This window comes from Boleophthalmus pectinirostris, unplaced genomic scaffold (genome assembly GCF_026225935.1).
Source record: "Boleophthalmus pectinirostris isolate CB_2022bp ecotype Guang Dong unplaced genomic scaffold, ASM2622593v1 HiC_scaffold_9, whole genome shotgun sequence".
Classification (NCBI taxonomy): domain Eukaryota; kingdom Metazoa; phylum Chordata; class Actinopteri; order Gobiiformes; family Gobiidae; genus Boleophthalmus; species Boleophthalmus pectinirostris.
This window is the reverse complement of record NW_026571541.1, coordinates 11,286,557-11,304,466: the sequence shown is the minus strand read 5'-3', so window position 1 is coordinate 11,304,466 and position 17,910 is coordinate 11,286,557. Positions and strand designations below refer to the sequence as shown.

General features: G+C 39.7%; 2 protein-coding genes across 2 annotated transcripts; both read right to left on the bottom strand.

The window, feature by feature from the left end:
* Positions 1 to 6,628: 6,628 nt before the first annotated feature.
* Positions 6,629 to 8,647, bottom strand: LOC110159423 (von Willebrand factor A domain-containing protein 5A-like). The gene is made up of 5 exons (XM_055166965.1): positions 8,599 to 8,647; positions 8,417 to 8,452; positions 7,596 to 7,837; positions 7,334 to 7,457; positions 6,629 to 6,778 (listed from the first exon to the last, which is right to left on the bottom strand). The coding sequence occupies exons 1-5, from the start codon at positions 8,633 to 8,635 to the stop codon at positions 6,699 to 6,701; spliced, it is 519 nt and encodes a 172-aa protein (XP_055022940.1). The 5' UTR covers positions 8,636 to 8,647; the 3' UTR covers positions 6,629 to 6,698.
* Positions 8,648 to 8,692: 45 nt separating this feature from the next.
* LOC110159419 (von Willebrand factor A domain-containing protein 5A-like) lies at positions 8,693 to 16,141 on the bottom strand. Its single transcript, XM_020923971.2, is given in 17 exon segments — positions 8,693 to 9,050; positions 9,053 to 9,080; positions 9,694 to 9,797; positions 9,871 to 10,035; positions 10,470 to 10,584; positions 10,652 to 10,731; positions 11,158 to 11,291; positions 11,294 to 11,301; positions 11,395 to 11,483; positions 11,566 to 11,741; positions 12,042 to 12,156; positions 12,459 to 12,625; positions 13,945 to 14,167; positions 14,307 to 14,435; positions 14,437 to 14,510; positions 15,762 to 15,839; positions 16,047 to 16,141. Coding segments are annotated over 16 exon segments (1,857 nt in total). The 5' UTR covers positions 15,802 to 15,839; positions 16,047 to 16,141; the 3' UTR covers positions 8,693 to 8,840.
* Between the last annotated feature and the right edge of the window lie 1,769 nt (positions 16,142 to 17,910).

Sequence of the window (17,910 nt, the reverse complement as noted above, 5' to 3'; positions counted from 1 at the left end):
AGCGTGTTATCTGCCACATATTTGCTCCCAAATCTACAAATGTGCACTGCAAATGTCTACAGAATTTTCAAATTTGATTAAAAACAAATCAAAAATCTATACCTTGGATCTTGTGCGGAGGGTTTGCACGCCGGGTTGAACATTTCGCCGACAGTGGATAGTGCAGCATTAGCGAGCCAGAGCAGAGCGAAGGAGAGAGGAGACGAGGAGAGAGGAGGCGAGGAGAGAGGAGACGAGGGAGCATGTATAGGGGGAGGGTACTCCGGGGTAGGGTAGAGTTATGAGAAAGCAGGAGAGAGAGTGTGAAATAATGGAGCTGGTGTTACCATGGAGAAAACAAAGGAATGAGCGCCAAGGCAAAGTTGATCTGAAAGAGAAGGGAAGATTCAAGAGGATGCTCTAATTTACTAATGAATTAAAGTTGCCTGTTGGTATTTTATCATTAGAGGAGAGAACTATATTGAAAAATGTGTAATATTGCAATGGTTGTTTTGTAAGAAATGTCAAATTAGAGAGGAGACATTATGCAAAATAGGCTTTTATGGGTTTGTTATTACGGTGTTCCCTTCTCATGAGCTTGATTCATACATGTTTGAGTAATCCTGTATTGTCAGAACATTCCTGTTTTCACCTACCCCCTATCCCCGCCCACTGGTCTGTACAAACATGTGGTTATTCAGAAAATTCAGACTACAGGTTATCATGATCTACATACAGTAGATTTGAGTTTAATCTTAAATATCAGAAGATAGTGTTGCAGTACCGTTAAGGGCTTGGTCTCGTTTGGACTCGGTCTTCTCTCGGTCTTGATGCCACTTGGTCTCAGTCTTCTCTCGGTCTTGATGCCACTTGGTCTCAGTCTTCTCTCGGTCTTGATGCCACTTGGTCTCAGTCTTGTCTCGGTCTTGAAGGCACTTGGTCTCGGTCTTGTCTCAGTCTTGATGGCTCTTGGTCTTGGTCTTGTCTCAGTCTTGGTGGCTCTTGGTCTTGGTCTTGTCTTGGTCTTGTCTCAGTCTTGATGGCACTTGGACTTGGTCTTGTCTCAGTCTTGATGGCTCTTGGTCTTGGTCTTGTCTCAGTCTTGGTGGCTCTTGGCCTTGGTCTTGTCTTGGTCTTGTCTCAGTCTTGATGGCACTTGGACTTGGTCTTGTCTCAGTCTTGATAGCTCTTGGTCTTGATCTTGTCTCGGTCTTGATCCCACTTGGTCTTGGTCTTGTCTCGGTCTTGATGGCACTTGGTCTTGGGTTTGTCTCAGTCTTGATGGCTCTTGGTCTTGGGTTTGTCTCAGTCTTGATGGCTCTTGGTCTTGGTCTTGTCTCAGTCTTGATGGCGCTTGGTCTCAGTCTTGATGGCGCTTGGTCTTGGGTTTGTCTCAGTCTTGATGGCTCTTGGTCTTGGTCTTGTCTCAGTCTTGATGGCACTTGGTCTTGGGTTTGTCTCAATCTTGATGGCGCTTGGACTTGGTTTTGTCTCAGTCTTGATCCCACTTGGTCTTGGTCTTGTCTCGGTCTTGATGGCTCTTGGTCTTGGTCTTGTCTCAGTCTTGATGGCGCTTGGTCTCAGTCTTGATGGTGCTTGGTCTCAGTCTTGATGGCGCTTGGTCTCGGTCTTAATGGCGTTTGGACTCAGTCTTGTCTCAGTCTTGAAGGAGCTTGGACTCGGTCTTGTCTCAGTCTTGATGGCGATTGATCTCAGTCTTGTCTTGGACTCGAGGTCTGACACTCGACGAGTGCGATCATATTTCACTACGGCTGGTAAATGTGCCAGTAAGGTAATGGAACTTGATTAACTTTGAAGTTGTTTTCTGTAAAGTGCCAGTGGAAGCGGGATTAAAGAGGGGGTTTTCAAACTGTGGGTGCGGGTCCAAAAAAGGGGCACAGAGTTTTTAAGCGCAGTACAGTTTGCTTGGTCTATTTTAAGCAGGTAAAATGGAGATAGATTTATAAAAGCATATAAGCATGATATATATGTGCCAAAATAACTGTAAAAATATATATATGTGTGTGTGTGTGTGTGTGTGTGTGTGTGTGTGTGTGTGTGTGTGTGTGTGTGTGCGTGTGTGTGTGTGCGTGTGTGTGTGTGTGTGTGTAAATAAATGTAGGAAATGACAAAGATGGTCTTGATTTGGTTTTGATGGGCTGTGGTCTTGGTCTCGATCTTTGTAAGTCTTGGTCTTGTCCTAGTCGCAGACTATTTGTCATGATGACATTTACAGCAACATCTGCTCCCACTGGACACCACAGTTTACTAATGTGGAAGACAGTGGACTTATTTCTTTTTTAAGTAGTTTTAGATGAATATTATGACTTCAAATGAAAAAAATACAACATATTGATCAGCAGGTGTCATAAATTATAACTATATAACAGACACAAGCACAAACTGTGCTGCTGAAAATATGCAGCAAAGCATTTTAGTGTCTTTTCTTAGCTTTTTTTTGTTCTTATTTTCCTGTTTGTACAAATTTCCTCTCTGCAAATTTAAGATACTGACAAGGATGGAATGTGCTTATATAGCTGAATTAAATTGAATCTCTTCTCTTGGCGATTACTTAAGTTTGCTTACTAAACAAAATTGATCTTCTGGTCTTATTTAACAAGATATTGATTTCCATTAGTGCTGTGCTCAAACAAAGAGGGTAAATATATGATGTCGTTAATAAATGGACATGACAGCTCTGCGATCAATTGAGAATTTTTGTACTGTAAGAAATCAGTTTATTAAAAGAGTGTTTTAAATACTCGTTAGTTATTAAAAACTAAAAATGCAATAAGAATGAACTATGATGGAATTTTCAAGCAGTGTTGTCCAGTATGTTGCAAAGGGAGGATTTTTTTCAATCCATAGCTTCTTTCTCCTACCAAAATATTTCTATCAGTTCAATCACAGATGTTCCATTGAAGTACAAAGAGCAGTGAACCCCCCACCCCTCTCTCTCTCTTTCGCCCTCTATTCCCTCCCAAGTGGCTCATGTTGGTGCTCAGAGACAGTTGCTTTCAATAGCAATATGAAGAAAATTTTCCATTCATTTTTCCCATTGTCAGTTCAAAAAATTCTAAAATTAAGAGTTCAAAGACATTGCAAAATGTTTTAATACATTTGTGGTTTATAAAGATTCAGATTTCACATAAAACAAGAACAATCAGAGATAGCAACCTGGTCCCCCATGAGGCATCGGTGGGGGCAGTTCATCACCATGGAAGCAGCTTATGAGGAGCCCAGCCCATATGACATGATCTTTATATCCACAATGCAATGTGTGTATCTGTACAGTGCCCATGAACATTTGTGTAATATTGGTCACACATGTCTGTGTTTAGTAGAATGTAACGAAAATGTCATTTTTCATGTGTTGTGTATATGTTAGTCCTGTGATTGTAGATCAGTGTGTTGTGTATCACCTCAAAAAGAAGAAATGGAAATTATTTTCGTTTCAATTTTAATTTTAACGACATACACTGAAAGAGAAAGGAATTGTTAAAATTACTGATTATCTCGAAAACTATTAATATTTTAGTTATTATTTTAGTTTAGTTATTATTAGTTATTTTAGTTAGAGTTATGACCAAAAATGAATATTTGACCTTGGTTACCTTGACCGGTTTCAACCTGGAACATCCAGTGTACCCCGGTTATGTGTGTGCCAACTTGTGTGATGATTGGGTGAATATTTTAACCCACAGATGGTTCAGAAATGGCTGAAATTGCCTATCCTTTATAATGGCATGACCTTTCAATTGACCCGTGTGACCTCAAATGACCTCAGATCATCACCAAACTTTTTTTTTTTTGCAGCATCGGGCACAGGGGCTTGACCCATGTACCAAAGTTGGTGACAATCGGTCCATAAATGGTGAAATTATCGCAGGTGGACAGACACACACACACACACACAGACACAGACACACAGGGTGAAAACAAAACCTGGTCAACCCTTCGGGGACCACGTAATTATAAGTCTTGTTGTGGTCATAGTTATCAGTCATGAGCAAGAACATTTACTTCCATAACCAGAGGGTGTGTAGTCACTGTTGAGCTCCACTGATCTACTTTAGCTCCAACAGCAAAACAAAAACAAGGGAATGGCTTATTCAAGTTTTAAATGAAGCTTTAAGGACTCATATTATGCTATGAAAAACATACATGGAGTGTTTTTTTTTGTTTCATTCACACATGTTTAACACACAAACCCTGGCTGCATTTAGATTCTTAGTTCTTCTCTCAAACACAAAACACTCTCTTTCACCTTATGATGTCATGTGGTAATGCAGAACGTGGTTCACTGTGTTTTGAAACTCCATACAGCTTTACTAAAAGGTAGTTGTTAGCCTGAAAACTGCCACTTCATGACATCACAAGATAGAACAGAGCATTTTGACTTTGAGAGATGTAGACAGACTAATAGGCATAAAAGGATTACTCAAACATATGTGAATGAAACTAGACAGAACTCCGGGTATGTTTTTGATTAGGTAACAGCATGACTTAAAGCTCACAAGAGTCATTTTTGTGTAATAGAGCCTATAAAAAGAAGATTGTGAGCAAGTTCAGGAGAAACATTCAACCACCTCAAAATTAAGTGTTTACCTGCTTTACATGTTTCTAGACCAGGAGTCTCCAACGTGTAGCTCAGGAGCTTCCCCCTTCCAAGTATCTCGCTAAGGGATTTCTGAATTACACGTATTCTGATTAATTTTACCATTGTACATGTATCATTTTGATGTCTAACTTTGTACACTAATAAATGGATAAAGGTTTATGTTTTATAGGCATCTAACAAAGGGTGACCAGATTTTCAAAATCAAAAACTGGGACACCCCTGGATTCAGGTGTTTGGCAATAATAAAATTGTGAAATAAGTGCGTCATTAATGAAAACTTTTCCGTACTCAGTCTATTCATGACTAGTCACATTTTCTTTGTGTTCTTGTCATTTTTAAGCAGTTTGTTAGTATTTCATCTAAACAAATCACAATATATGCCTCTTTACTGTTGACAGGGATCAAATTGGTCAAAAATAGGGACACCTGGGATATTTCTTGTATAAAACTGGGACAAATCATTGGTTTTGTATAAATCTGCTGGGACAGGGGACACAGGACTCAAAACTGGGACTGTCATGGGTAAATAGGGACGTCTGGTCACCCTAATCTAACTGAACTTCATCTAAGGCTTGCTTTGGGTCTGTTATATACAAAATTTCTTGTGACCGCTAAAACTAGTAGCTCTCTGGTATTTTTTTTTTTTTTTTTTTGGAAAGGTAGCTCACCGGAGGAAAACTGTTGGAGACTCCTGTTCTAGACACTAGTTTATAGTGCCCTGTCTTACATGTAGATAATCCTTTGGCTCATAAGTAAATGCCTATGAATGAATGAATAGCCTAAAATCAGTGATAATAATTAGTTGTTGTGCATAAAGTTATAGATAATTTGCCCCTTTTAAAACTGATACAGAATGACTTTCGGCAAGACATGGCTGCAGGACAAGTGTGTTTTAGTTCTTTTTTATTTCCATCCTTCATTGTATTGTATTCCCACAGGCCTAAATTTGTCAGTGTGAGTCTCACTAACAAGCAGACGTCACAGAGACCTGTCAGAGGACGGCCTAACGAACCACATTTCTATGCACTATGACCAACTACTAGCAACCATCGCACATAAAACTGAGACCAAGTCAGAAAACCATCAAATCATTTAAAAAGAAATATAGTCATTAAAACAAATATGTGAATACAAAATAGAATAGAATAAAACACAACGTAGAGTAAAAAAAATACTAAATATGTACAATCAATGAATCTGACTGTCTATGTGGTTGACAGTGGAGTTAAATAGCTACATTTTTTAGATCATTAGCTAGATCATTGTGGTTAATCCATTTATAGTTTTACTAGAAATGCATGACGGAGATGCTCAAATAATATGAGATGGTGTCGCCTGCTGGTGATAGAGGGTAATGCATGTTTTATGTAATACAAGCGGACACTCCAAGTCATTTAGATTTTGAACATAAGAAACATTTGAAACATAAGACTATATTTGAAGGCAGGCTTGCTTATTTGAAAGTGTCTGCATTCAAGTATCAGACACCATTATAGAAACAATTCATGCATTTGTTCCTAATTTAATCGTAATGCCAACAGAAGTAGCCTGCTTAATCATTGCCGCTTGTAGTTATATTTTGGGAATACAGAGTTAACTCAACTATAAGGACCAAAGGAGTAAAAAGCTGGAGCTATCGGAGCCATCAGCAGGCAGTTTGGTGTATATATACAGAAATATAGAAACATAAAGAAAACCATACTTCATTATTCATTTTAGTATTTTGAAACAAAAAAAACAAATAATGTCTCCTTCATATTTTATTGCTGTATCTGAATAAAAATGCCAAATAACCATAAGTACACTGACCATAAACCTACTATTTTTGAAGATCTGTTTGCTTTCTTATGACAGTTGTAGGTCAGAAAAAGTAGACACCATTTTAGAGACATTAATTAATTTATGGGAGTGTGCAGAAGTAACATGCAAAGAAAAAAACCCTATCACAACATGGGAACATGGCAGAAGCATGGCTAACACTTAATTAATTAATTAATTAATAATGTAATGACACATTGTACTTTATTGAAGGCACAACTGCAGAACACCTCCATTTTGCATTTTCCTTTCAATGAGCAGTTTAATAAACAAAATAGATCTAGAGTCCCAGGGCATCTTTCTGAACAGTGCACCCCAGAAGAGCATTGGCGGCTTCCACACACTCAGTCAGGCCTTGAGCTAGAGAAAAACAGACAGAAACTCAATGATAAACATTTAGTTCATAAAATAATGTATTATTTATGTACAGAAAGGCTGCACAATTTTGGGAAAAACAATTACATATAATTCAGGATTCAGTCCAGAGTGTGTTAAGCCATACAATAGATTTTAACACTGTCACCACCATGATAGTAGAGATTTTTTAAACTAAAACGACACAGCTAATTTGGGCCAAATCACAAAGAAGAGAGTAAAAACAAAATTGGTCAGAGGCCACACTTGGCACCTGGGCAATAATTAAAACATCACTATTTTATTCATGGGATTCTTTATAAGCTTTGTATTTTAATTTGTCTATAAGTGCCATTATGAGCACCTTTCACCATTTAAAAGATAGAATATTTTATTTTGAAGTGTTTTCATCTATGAAACCGATGAATATTAAAAGTATCCAAGTCCCACTGTGTGTCACCAAATCCTACGTTAGTGATCAGTGACTGTTTAAGTGGTCACACTGGTCAAAATAAAGAGACAAGTGGTTATTAATTGTAATTGAATTTAATGAGAAGTTACCGTTCTGTGAGCGCAGCCACATCACAGCCTTCATGACCAACAGCTCCCACTCGTCCTTAGCATCAGCTTTCAGACCATGAAGCCAGACCAGAGCCAAAATGGTGGCCCACACTTCTTTCTTTGCCTGAACAACACAAAGTAAAAAGAGGAATATTTTTTGTGCATACTGTAGAGTGCTGTTTTGCTAGAAACTCTGACATTGTGTAAGGTGTGAGTTAAAGATCCTGCTGACAGAGAACTCCTCATTACATAGACATCTCACCATTGCAGGCAGTTTGCTCTCCAGGTCTTGGCTGGTCTTGCTCAGGGCTTGGGCCAGAGCTGGTTCTAACTCCCAGCAGCCTGAAGCCTTCTGCAGGGACACCACCTGCAGCAGAGGGTCCCGCTGCACTTTGGGCAAAGAAGGCAATGTCATGTCCCTGCATGGTTGTGCCACAAAGTTACACCCCAGATCATCTTTTGAAGACTCATCCATATGAGTATGGATGGGTCCATGTAATGCCCCTGCAAAACACAAAAGAGCACAGTTTAGACACTTTGGGTATGTTCACATTTGCACACACAGCGCATGAAACTAAACCACTTAATCAACTGACTAAACTTTTTATTGGTTCATTATTTTATCTAGTATTTATGGGACAACAGCAGAAAGGAGAAGGAGGTTACTTGAAAATTTGTGAATCGTGGTCATGAGTTTAATCTGCATTGTCATATACATACAGTTTCCTGGTATTTTTCTGTACAAATAGTTGTTTTTCTGTGGACTCCAGTGTAGACTGGCAGGACATATTTTGTCGACTACTGCACCCGGGGGAGTCAAAGGGGGGTGACAAAGAGGTTGTTGTCCCAAGCCCCAGGGTCTTATAAGTCCAGAATTTAACCCTCGTAACACCTGTTATGTTCAGAAGGCCCTAGAGAGACGTTTTCTTAGATAGCGGATTCTTAGATTGTATATCATTATGTTATAACAAACTAAAAGTCGCAAAATCACTTACCATCAAAAGATCCAGAAGGTCCACAATGTGGGAAGGAAACAACTGAATATTACCTTATAAAAACGTTTCTTCATATTCAGATACTTACTCTTTGGGTGAGAGCCCTTGTACGGTCTTCTGGCACCTGACACAAATGTTGAAACAAAACATTAGCCAAATTGCTAACTTGAACTGACTGCACCTGTACTGTTGAACATGTTTCAGTGGACAGCCCATATACATGTACTGCTTACATTACATGACTTCATTGTCAATATTGGATTTACTTACAAGCCTTATATACTACCATACGAGGACGAGCCATCATCCCTGTGGGGGAGATTAATACAGGATTATGTACAGGTCAACTGAAACTAAAATAAATACATGTTCGAGATTATAATCATTGCAAATCAGAGTTCATGTTTGTCTGTCTTTACAGTTACAGTTTTGAGTATTGAGTATTGCCGGGTTACATGCACTGGCATCATGTTCATGTTAATATATAGTTTTTTCAGTGAGGAAAATGCTGCTTAGTTTTGGGACTTGCTTGGTAAAGGGACATCTCTTCTCAGCAGAGGGCCTTGAATGGCTTCTCCGCTGGTTTTGTTCACGGCGATGAAGGCAGTGAAGGAGCTGCTGACTCCTGATTGGACGCTCAGATCAATGATTTTCTTCTTCACAGCGTCGTCTTTCTGTCCTCTAGCGCCCTCTTGCTCCTGCTCCAGAGATCGAATGAGAGAGAGCGTGCTGCCAGCCTGTGCACTGTGAGTCTGCACATAAACAGGAAACAGAAAACTACATTAAACAGACAAGTGCTGAGGTTAATGGTGAACTTATTTATCCTCCATAGAGGAAGTTCATTCTCTACATTTGACCAGTGCTTCAGTGCTGCTGTGGCACCCTGTTAGGAGTAGTGGGCAGCTGCCGTGCAGAGGTCAGGGACCCATCTCCAGATCTTGGTTTGGTCAGGACCACCTAGCTGGAGGATTTTGTCTAATGTGCATGTTTTGGGTTGAGTTGTTTACAGGATTTATTATTATTCTTGGGTGGTTCATGTAATTCATGTGAGTGTAATTACATTTTTTAAATTTTAAATTAATTTCTCATATCCTAATTTGAGATACAATTCTTAACTGTGACAGCAGATGTTTGTCAGACATTCTCTGTTGGCGTTGATACAAATGTTATTAAAATAATAGTAGTGTTTTGATTAAATGAAACTACACAATGTACAGAGTGGTTTTAAAAGCTGTTTAACAATGGGCTTTGCTGTGGTTGAACATATAACAATCTCTCTTGTGTTATATGTTATATAGTCCATCTCCAGCACTGCCAACTGTTCATGTTGAATTACCTTTAGACACACAGTGTGTTCACACTCACCCTGTGTCCTCCGCTGGTTTGAGGCTGAAGTTGAGCTTGTTCTCGGTGGGACGTCCTGCCAGGCTGTACTTGACAGTCACACAGCCCTCTGCTCCCTCTTTGCTCTAAAATACACCACAGCTTTTGGCCATTGCTCTAAACAGAAATGTACTGCCCCCTACAGCCCACAGTGAGCACCTGTCCAGTGAGTTGGGCGTACAGCAGTGACCGTTGTCCCTGGAAAATGGAAATGGATGTGAGAGGTGGGGACAGCACAGAGGCAGACACCCCTTTGGGCAGGTCCCATTTCACAGAGATGTCCACCACTGCTGGCTGCATGGCGAAGCGCAAAGACTGGATCACCTGGAGAGAACACAGGGATTATAGAAGTTATCTGATCCATTTTAGGGTAGTAAATAATAATAACGCATTAATCATATTAATCGTACACACAGAACTTTTCCAAACACTAATAGTCCCTTTACAATTGTGTATTTTTCATTCACTCCCAGTGCTCATTGGTGATAAGCTTTTCTGCAGCCTGATGGAACTGTGGTAACCAATCTGCACCTACGGCCCCCGATCACCAACGCTCACACCACACATATACATAATAAGAAATATGGATGAAGTGTCTTGCAAAAAGACACATCAACAGTGTGCACTAGTCAGAGCTGGCATCAAAATAATGCAACACAACAATAATAAATAACAATACTAAAAATCTGTCACAGTCACTGGTGGTGAACATCTTGAGTAAGCAGCAATCTCTATGAATCACAATTGTGATGTGTTACTTTGGGTTGCATCCTGTCATTTCCAGTGATGAACTGGGCGTGTCCTCCTCCTTCTTTGGCCAAACCCTTGATAAGAGCAGAACTGGCTCCTTCTCCAATCCCAAAAGAAAAACACCTGAGACATAAAGAGGTTTGATTCACACAATAAACAGGACACAAGTTCAGTCAATGCTGTATTTTACCTGTGAGAGCCTGCATTAGACTTGACCAGGTTGATGACTTCTTTGGTGTTTCTTACTTCTCCATCAGTGAAGACAAACAGCTACAGAGCACAGTTCAGACAGTTTTACATTTCATGCAGCAGTGACAGAGAAGACAGTAAATATCCCAGAAATAAGTCAAGTACAGGAACTTTAAACTTTGTATTATGTGTTGAAAGAAATAAAGGGCTTGTTCACACTGGTACAAAAAAGAAATTGGGACTACATAGCAGTAAACCTCAAATGATTACTTAACCAAACTAAACCAGGTCTACAACAGGACTAAACCACAATGTACATCAGGAATAAACTGGGCTCAAACCAGGACCATCAAATGTAAATGCACTCTAAAATAAGTCAAATCTGCCCTCTACCTCTGCATTCATGCACACCACATCCAAATTGGGAATAAACCCAGCCTTAAACCTGGACTAGACCTGAACCACTGCAGGCTAATCTGAACAGACACACAGATCATCTGAATGTACCTGTCTGGGCTGGTTGGGGATGCAGCCCTGACTGTAAATGCGTTTTAGAGGAGCCAGAATCTCAGTTCCTCCCAGGTTAGCCTCCATCTTTTCCACCTTTTTCAGAGCCTCCTCCATTGTCTTTTGGCTGTACCCACACTCTCCCTGTAAAAAAAGACACAGCGAAAGCATCTTTAGATGTGTGTCTTGAGGATTTGTGCAGAGATTGCAATACTGTGATTTTTAAAAATCATTTACGGAAAAATGTGTTCAAATGTGGATCCAAAACTGTAGATGTTAAAGTAGCAGCCCATGGGTAAGCTCTTGAGCAGCAGCAGCAGAGTGTCCTGAGAACATAAAACTATAGTGAGAGAAAAGCTGAACTATAACAGTTTGCTCTTGTATACAGCCTATGTACGCACTGCATACCCGTGCACTGGCAATCCGACTCCCTGACTCTCTTCTGTGGCCCATAGAGCAGCCCATACTTCCAGATCGATCCAATAGAAACACAAACTCTCCAGAGGAAGACACAGACGACATAATGTCTTTGGGGAACTCCGGATACAGACTCAGCATCAGGGCTGGGTCTCCCATCAGAGAGCCTGAAAACCATGGAGAGAACAGTTTTGCAGATTTACACTAAAACACTAAAAATATCACCACAAAAGAAATGAAAACAAAAATCAATCTCATGCTCAAGCAGACAATAATTAAAATTTTAGTTAGAATCACTGTTCTATAATGGATGCATTTATTGAACTTAATCCCTTCACATCAAAGCTTTTTATATATGAAGAAATGAAATGAATGAAGCCAGAAAATAAAACATCTAACAGACTCAACTGCAAACCTTTCTCTTACCCCTAGATGGCAGTAGAATACACAGAGTATCATGTGCTCACCAGGTTTGGCTGAGGCCTGTCCTGCCTCCACCACAGCTGAGGGCTGGTGACTGTCTTTGTAATAAATGAGCAGCTCCACGTCTCGGTCAAACTTGTGTCCTGCTGCCAGTTTCACCTACGAACAAATAAAATGTGCTTAATGCAGTTTATAGTGTAGTATTTCTGTAGTTCTAATGGGGTTTAAATGAAATGGTGTTGTAGAATTATCATATAGGGTTGTAGTTAATTAAATTATAATCTTGATTTCAGTTATAATTACAATTACAAAAATGTTGCAATCAAAAATATAATGAACTTGTGGTCAGAATATACTAATATTTGCTTATTTTATGATTTTCTGAATATTTTGATCACACAGATGAGCTATTGTTGAAGTAGTTATTTCTACAGTGGATGGACAACATCAGCGTTGTTTACCGATGCCTTAGTTTGATCTTGGTTGAGATACTCCACCGGGTCCACGGTGCAGCTGGACTCTATATTGGAGACTGACCGGGGTGACTCGACTCGGGCCGAAAAGGTCAGATCATAGGGCACCAGAGAAGACGGGACCGATGTCACTTTCACACTGCTGCTTTCTGTTCCTGTAAAAACACATGATCTATAATCATTATCCATGCACCAGGGCGGAACCAGTTTGGAAACATGCTTAACTGTATTTCTGGTCTGAAGAAGACTAAGCTACAGGGATTGTAGGTTTGATTACAACTATTACAACAACATGCTTAGATGTGTTTGGCTGGTCTTGTGACTGACTGGCTGACACTGTGAGCAGTTTTTATCTTAAATTTTGGGATTTTGAGGAACTAAGAAGTAGAACATGAGTAGTTCAAAGGACAGACATTAAGGACTATTGGATTGTGTGATGTGAGCCGTTTGTTTTTCCTGTATCTATGGCAAGCCTGAATGGAGCTAGTTATGCTAACCAGCTAGCTCTGAAATGCTACAGACTTTTTACAACAGTACAACAGACTTTCTGTACCAAATATGACAGAAGACATTCCAGAGGGAATGGCCTGTCTTATTTCTGACCAAAACAACAGAGCAGAGTCAGAGTGAGGCGTAGAAGAGTCTTTCCTCTTGTGTCTCCAGAGTTCACCTGACTCCCCTGGACACAGAGGAGGGACACTTTTGTCCTGAGGGCTGATACTCACCTCAAACTGCACAAACACTGGATCTGATGGCTCTACCTGTTGAGCTGCGCTGAGATGCCTGAGATTTATATTATGATTGTGTTCCACTGGTCAATGCGCTTAAATTGCCTCTTGGGAACAAATAAAGTGATACTGACTGATTCCAAACATTAGAATATAATATGTTGGTGTCTGGGGACATTGTATTACTGAAATACTTTCTGTTTGTCATTTGCTCATTGCAACCCTTCAAATTGTGATTCAGATCTTGTAGCTCTACAGTGCATCACGCAGTAAGAGGTCTGAATCAGATGTATGAACTGTTTCCCTCTTGCCTTAAAATACCTTTAAAGTTCTTGTTATTAGGTTCTTTTTTCAGACCAAGACTTTGTTTTCATATAGACACTATAAAGGAATATAAACCAGGAGGGGGCTTTTTTACTCTCACACACCTGGGATACTGTCCTGAGGAAGACGGACTGCAGATGGCGCTGTCATCCTGCCTCCACTGGCAGGAAGACAGTGACAAAAACCTGTATAAATCAGGTCAGGTATGAAAACAAACTCTTGGTCTTAAAAAACAACCTAATAACATAAATTATCGAAAGACCAAATTAACCTCATTGGACTATCAAGTTTTTTACAATAAGATTATTAATAATCTAAAATGAATTTTGATATTGTTAATTTTTCAGTGTTGTCATCTTTCCCATCAGTTTGTAAATCCTAAATTGACTTTGTTTTTGGAACCAGCCTCAGAGCAGTCTGACCTGCAGGTTGGTATCGAGGGTTGAGGACAGCAGGAAGACAAAATCTCAGAGCTTCATCGGCCTGCACATCCAGCTCAGTGACATACTCCAGCCTGATGGAGGCGCTCTCTCCAGGGGACAGACTGCCAACACTCATAGAGAATATATCTGGACTCTGGTCGCTCTCCTCCAATAGAAAGGCCTGTTGACCGGAGCTCAGTGCATCATCATACTCCTCACGAGCCTGGAACAGGTAGTGTTGAAAATGTTAAAGTGCATGAACATTAGTCACATGAGGAAACCAATAGAAAACCCACGTATGGCTCCTACAGAACTGTTTGCCTGTTGTGTTGCACATGCACCTCCATTTCTTCTGCACGTACCTGTTTCTTCTCTTTCACCTCAGCCACGATAAGAGTCTCTCCAACTTTAGCACTGAAATGGCAGACGGCTGCTTCACTGGGCATGGGAAAAACAAACACCGCCTCGATGGGTTTCTCCTCTTTGTTTTTTGTAGAGCAGCGTTGACACCACTGTAGCAACATGGTCCTTCACATCCACCTGAACATCCACACTCTGCAGAGGCACTGACACAAAACAACACACCTGACATTTGGACATTTCTTTGTGCTATTGGGGAAGTTTTAGTTATTTTTCTTTTCTATGATAACATTTTAGCAGTTCAGGGTTGAACTATTGTACTCTATATCAAAAGAGATAAGATTTTATCTGCCTGAACCAATCAGAACACAGAATAAATTAAAATGGATCACAGTTAACTGCTTTGAAACATTGACGCTCCATCCTTGCTCTGTTACAGAAGAGTTTTTGGTCTCAAAAGGATATTTCAGGCCAAATTTCAGATACATTTTTAAGTATTTTGAGTCATTATGAATGACTTAAAATAATAATATAAAATGAAAGGAAAGTTGAAGTCTTAATCTTACTTTTGATACTTTTTGTGCAAGTATAATGCTGTTAGCTCTTAGACTGCTTACTAACTAAAGAAAACTAAGTCTAAGAAGCCTAGAAACAAAAAACAAGCAAATTAATATCCAATAACCATTATTGATGATTGAATAGTAAAAGTTGAATTCTCAACTATTATTTGGATCATATTTACCTATTTGTAAACTTAAGTTTATGGTCATGTACAAACATATGTAAATGCAAATGTTTCATATTTGACTTTTAAATGTGTAGAGTATTCTCTAAAACTCTTGTTTGATTTAAATAAGTTGCCCCCTGAAACGTGAGTTGTTGTTTTTGACATGTTTTCTAGAGAGAACTGTAAACCATAGAATTGTGGAGTTTGTGTGCATGGACCATGCCCCTCGACCCCATGTTATGTTAAACACTGGACTGATTCCTGGTCTTTTTGGGCCTCACTCAATAAATGGAGAGGACATGTTTGTCCCTCTTCTCCAAAGATTCATGGTCACCACTTTATTACTACAACTTGGACCGCTAAAGAACCTACAATTCTGAATGAATCATGCATTTTCAAAGTTAAAAATATTAAAAGAGATTTAGAAGAGACCACTTCCCAGAACACCCACAAATGTTCAAATTAAATTTTCTCAATTTACTGTCTCCTGATGGTGCCCTTTATTCTCATGTATCAGGTAAGTGTATCTCCTCTTTTGTTTCTGCTGTACAAGAAATCAAGACTTGAAACCTACACAAAACACATATGGAACCTTCTAATTCTAAGGGGATGAACTGAACAATCCTTTCACTAATCAGACAGTAGACTGATATTCCTCCCCCAAATGACGCAGTAGTAGTATTTAGTAGTAGTATATTTCAAGTGCATCAATACATTACGTGAGCCATACCTGCTTGTTTCTCGGGTGTAATCAATCCACACCTCTCCATTTTCGTTTTATTTCACTTCGTGTTAAAGAAAAAAAAAACTGTAAGACAAATATAAATATATATGTGAATGGAGGTTTGCAGTAATCCGCGTAGCAGTTAAAATCCAGTTTAACTTTCAATGCAGATTTGAACGAACGGAATAAGATTAAATAAGATACAAAAGTTTTTTTTTAAATGTAGTAAAGAGATATTATTAAAGATATATTAGTATTAAAACGCGCAGAGCAATAATGTCACCGTCCTACCTCTGATAGAAGAACACGTTCTGTCGTGGTTTTAATCAATACTTCAGTGCGGATGTGAGACGCACAGACGCGCTGTTGGTTTACCGCAAACTTCAACTAAACCGGAAGAGATTTTATTAATTATGAAAATGCGTTTTACACCGGTGATTACAGTCAGTGTAGTTGTTCCTGGTTTGGTTCTGATTTAATTTCCTATCTGCCTGATTTGCTCTTGGGGGCAGACACACTCTAACAGGGGTTCCCAAACTTTTCAAAACGTGTTGAATCAGGTTCAGTATAGTTTATTTAGAAAGACTGGGCTTTTTATTTTAAAAGACTGGGCATTTGGGCTTTTTGGCCGACTGTAAAGCCACAGTAATAAACATTTTAGCCAAAGAATACTAGAATAAATTAGTTTTTATTATAATTATTATTTTGGTTGTGAAAAAAAAAAAACATGCTTTTTTATTGTGAAATTGGCCTCATCCCCAGATTCTCAAGAGAGTACAAAATGTACTCCTTGAATTATCATGAAGGTGTGGCATGTTACTCCTTCTACACAGTAGCCATCTTATATAATAATATTTTAAAATATGTGGCCCTGTGAGAAAAAGACAAGACAAGGCAAGTTTATTTGTATAGCACAATTCGTACACAGAGTAATTCAAAGTGCTTTACAGAATAAGAAATACATTAAAATCATAATAAAAACAAATCAAAACATAAATAATCATAAAGACTAAAATTAAAAAAGTGAACCTGAAACGCTGACTCCCCTTGTTTAGTCGTGACTCTGGGCACCAGCAGGAGGCCGGTCCCTGAGCTCCTCAGAGTGCGAGATGGTTCATATGACACTAACATGTCACAGATGGACTTTGGTGCTCGGCCATGGAGACACTTGTACACAAGAAGAGCTGCTTTAAAGTCTATTCTCTGTGCCACAGGAAGCCAGTGCAGAGACCTGAGCACAGGACTTATGTGCTCGTACTTCCTAGTTCGAGTAAGGACCCGAGCTGCAGCGTTCTGGATGTTCTGCAGCGTCTCACAGCTCGTTTGGAGAGACCAGTGAGCAGACCATTACAGTAGTCTAACCTACTGGAGACAAACGCATGGATAAGTCTCTCCATGTCTGCTTTAGACAGTAAACCTTTGATTTTTTTAACTGGTAAAAGGCCGCAGATGTTATTGAGCTGATGTCGCTATTAAAGTTCAAATCTGAGTCCATTATTACCCCGAGATTTCTTGCCTGATTTGAAGGTTTTAGAGAGAGAGACTGGAGGTGACTGCTGACACTGTCCCTTTGTTTCTGTGGACCAAACACTATGACTTCAGTCTTGTCAGAGTTTAGCTGGAGAAAGTTGTTTTGCATCCACACACTGATCTGTTGGATGCAGTGACAAAGTGAGTCCACTGGTCCATAGTCTCCTGCTGCCAGTGAGACGTAGATCTGAGTGTCATCTGCATAATTGTGGTAGGACACGTTATTGCTGCTTATTAACTGGCCGAATGGCAGCATGTAGAGATTGAACAACAGGGGGCCCAGGATTGACCCCTGAGGCACCCCACAGGTCAGGGCTATGCGATCTGAGACAGTTTCCAATTTCAACAAAATACTTCCTGTCTTCTAGATAGGACTTGAACCAGTTTAGTACAGTACCAGAGATGCCCACCCAGTCCTCTAGTCTCTGTAAGAGGATCCCATGATCGACAGTGTCAAAAGCAGCACTGAGATCTAACAGGATCAGGATTGAGACCTGCATCAATGTTCAGGCGGATGTCATTTGTCACCTTGATAAGAGCAGTCTCAGTGCTGTGGTGGGCTCTAAAACCTGATTGGAAAACATCAAAGGAGTTGTTAATTTGGAGAAAGTTCGTAAGCTGTTGG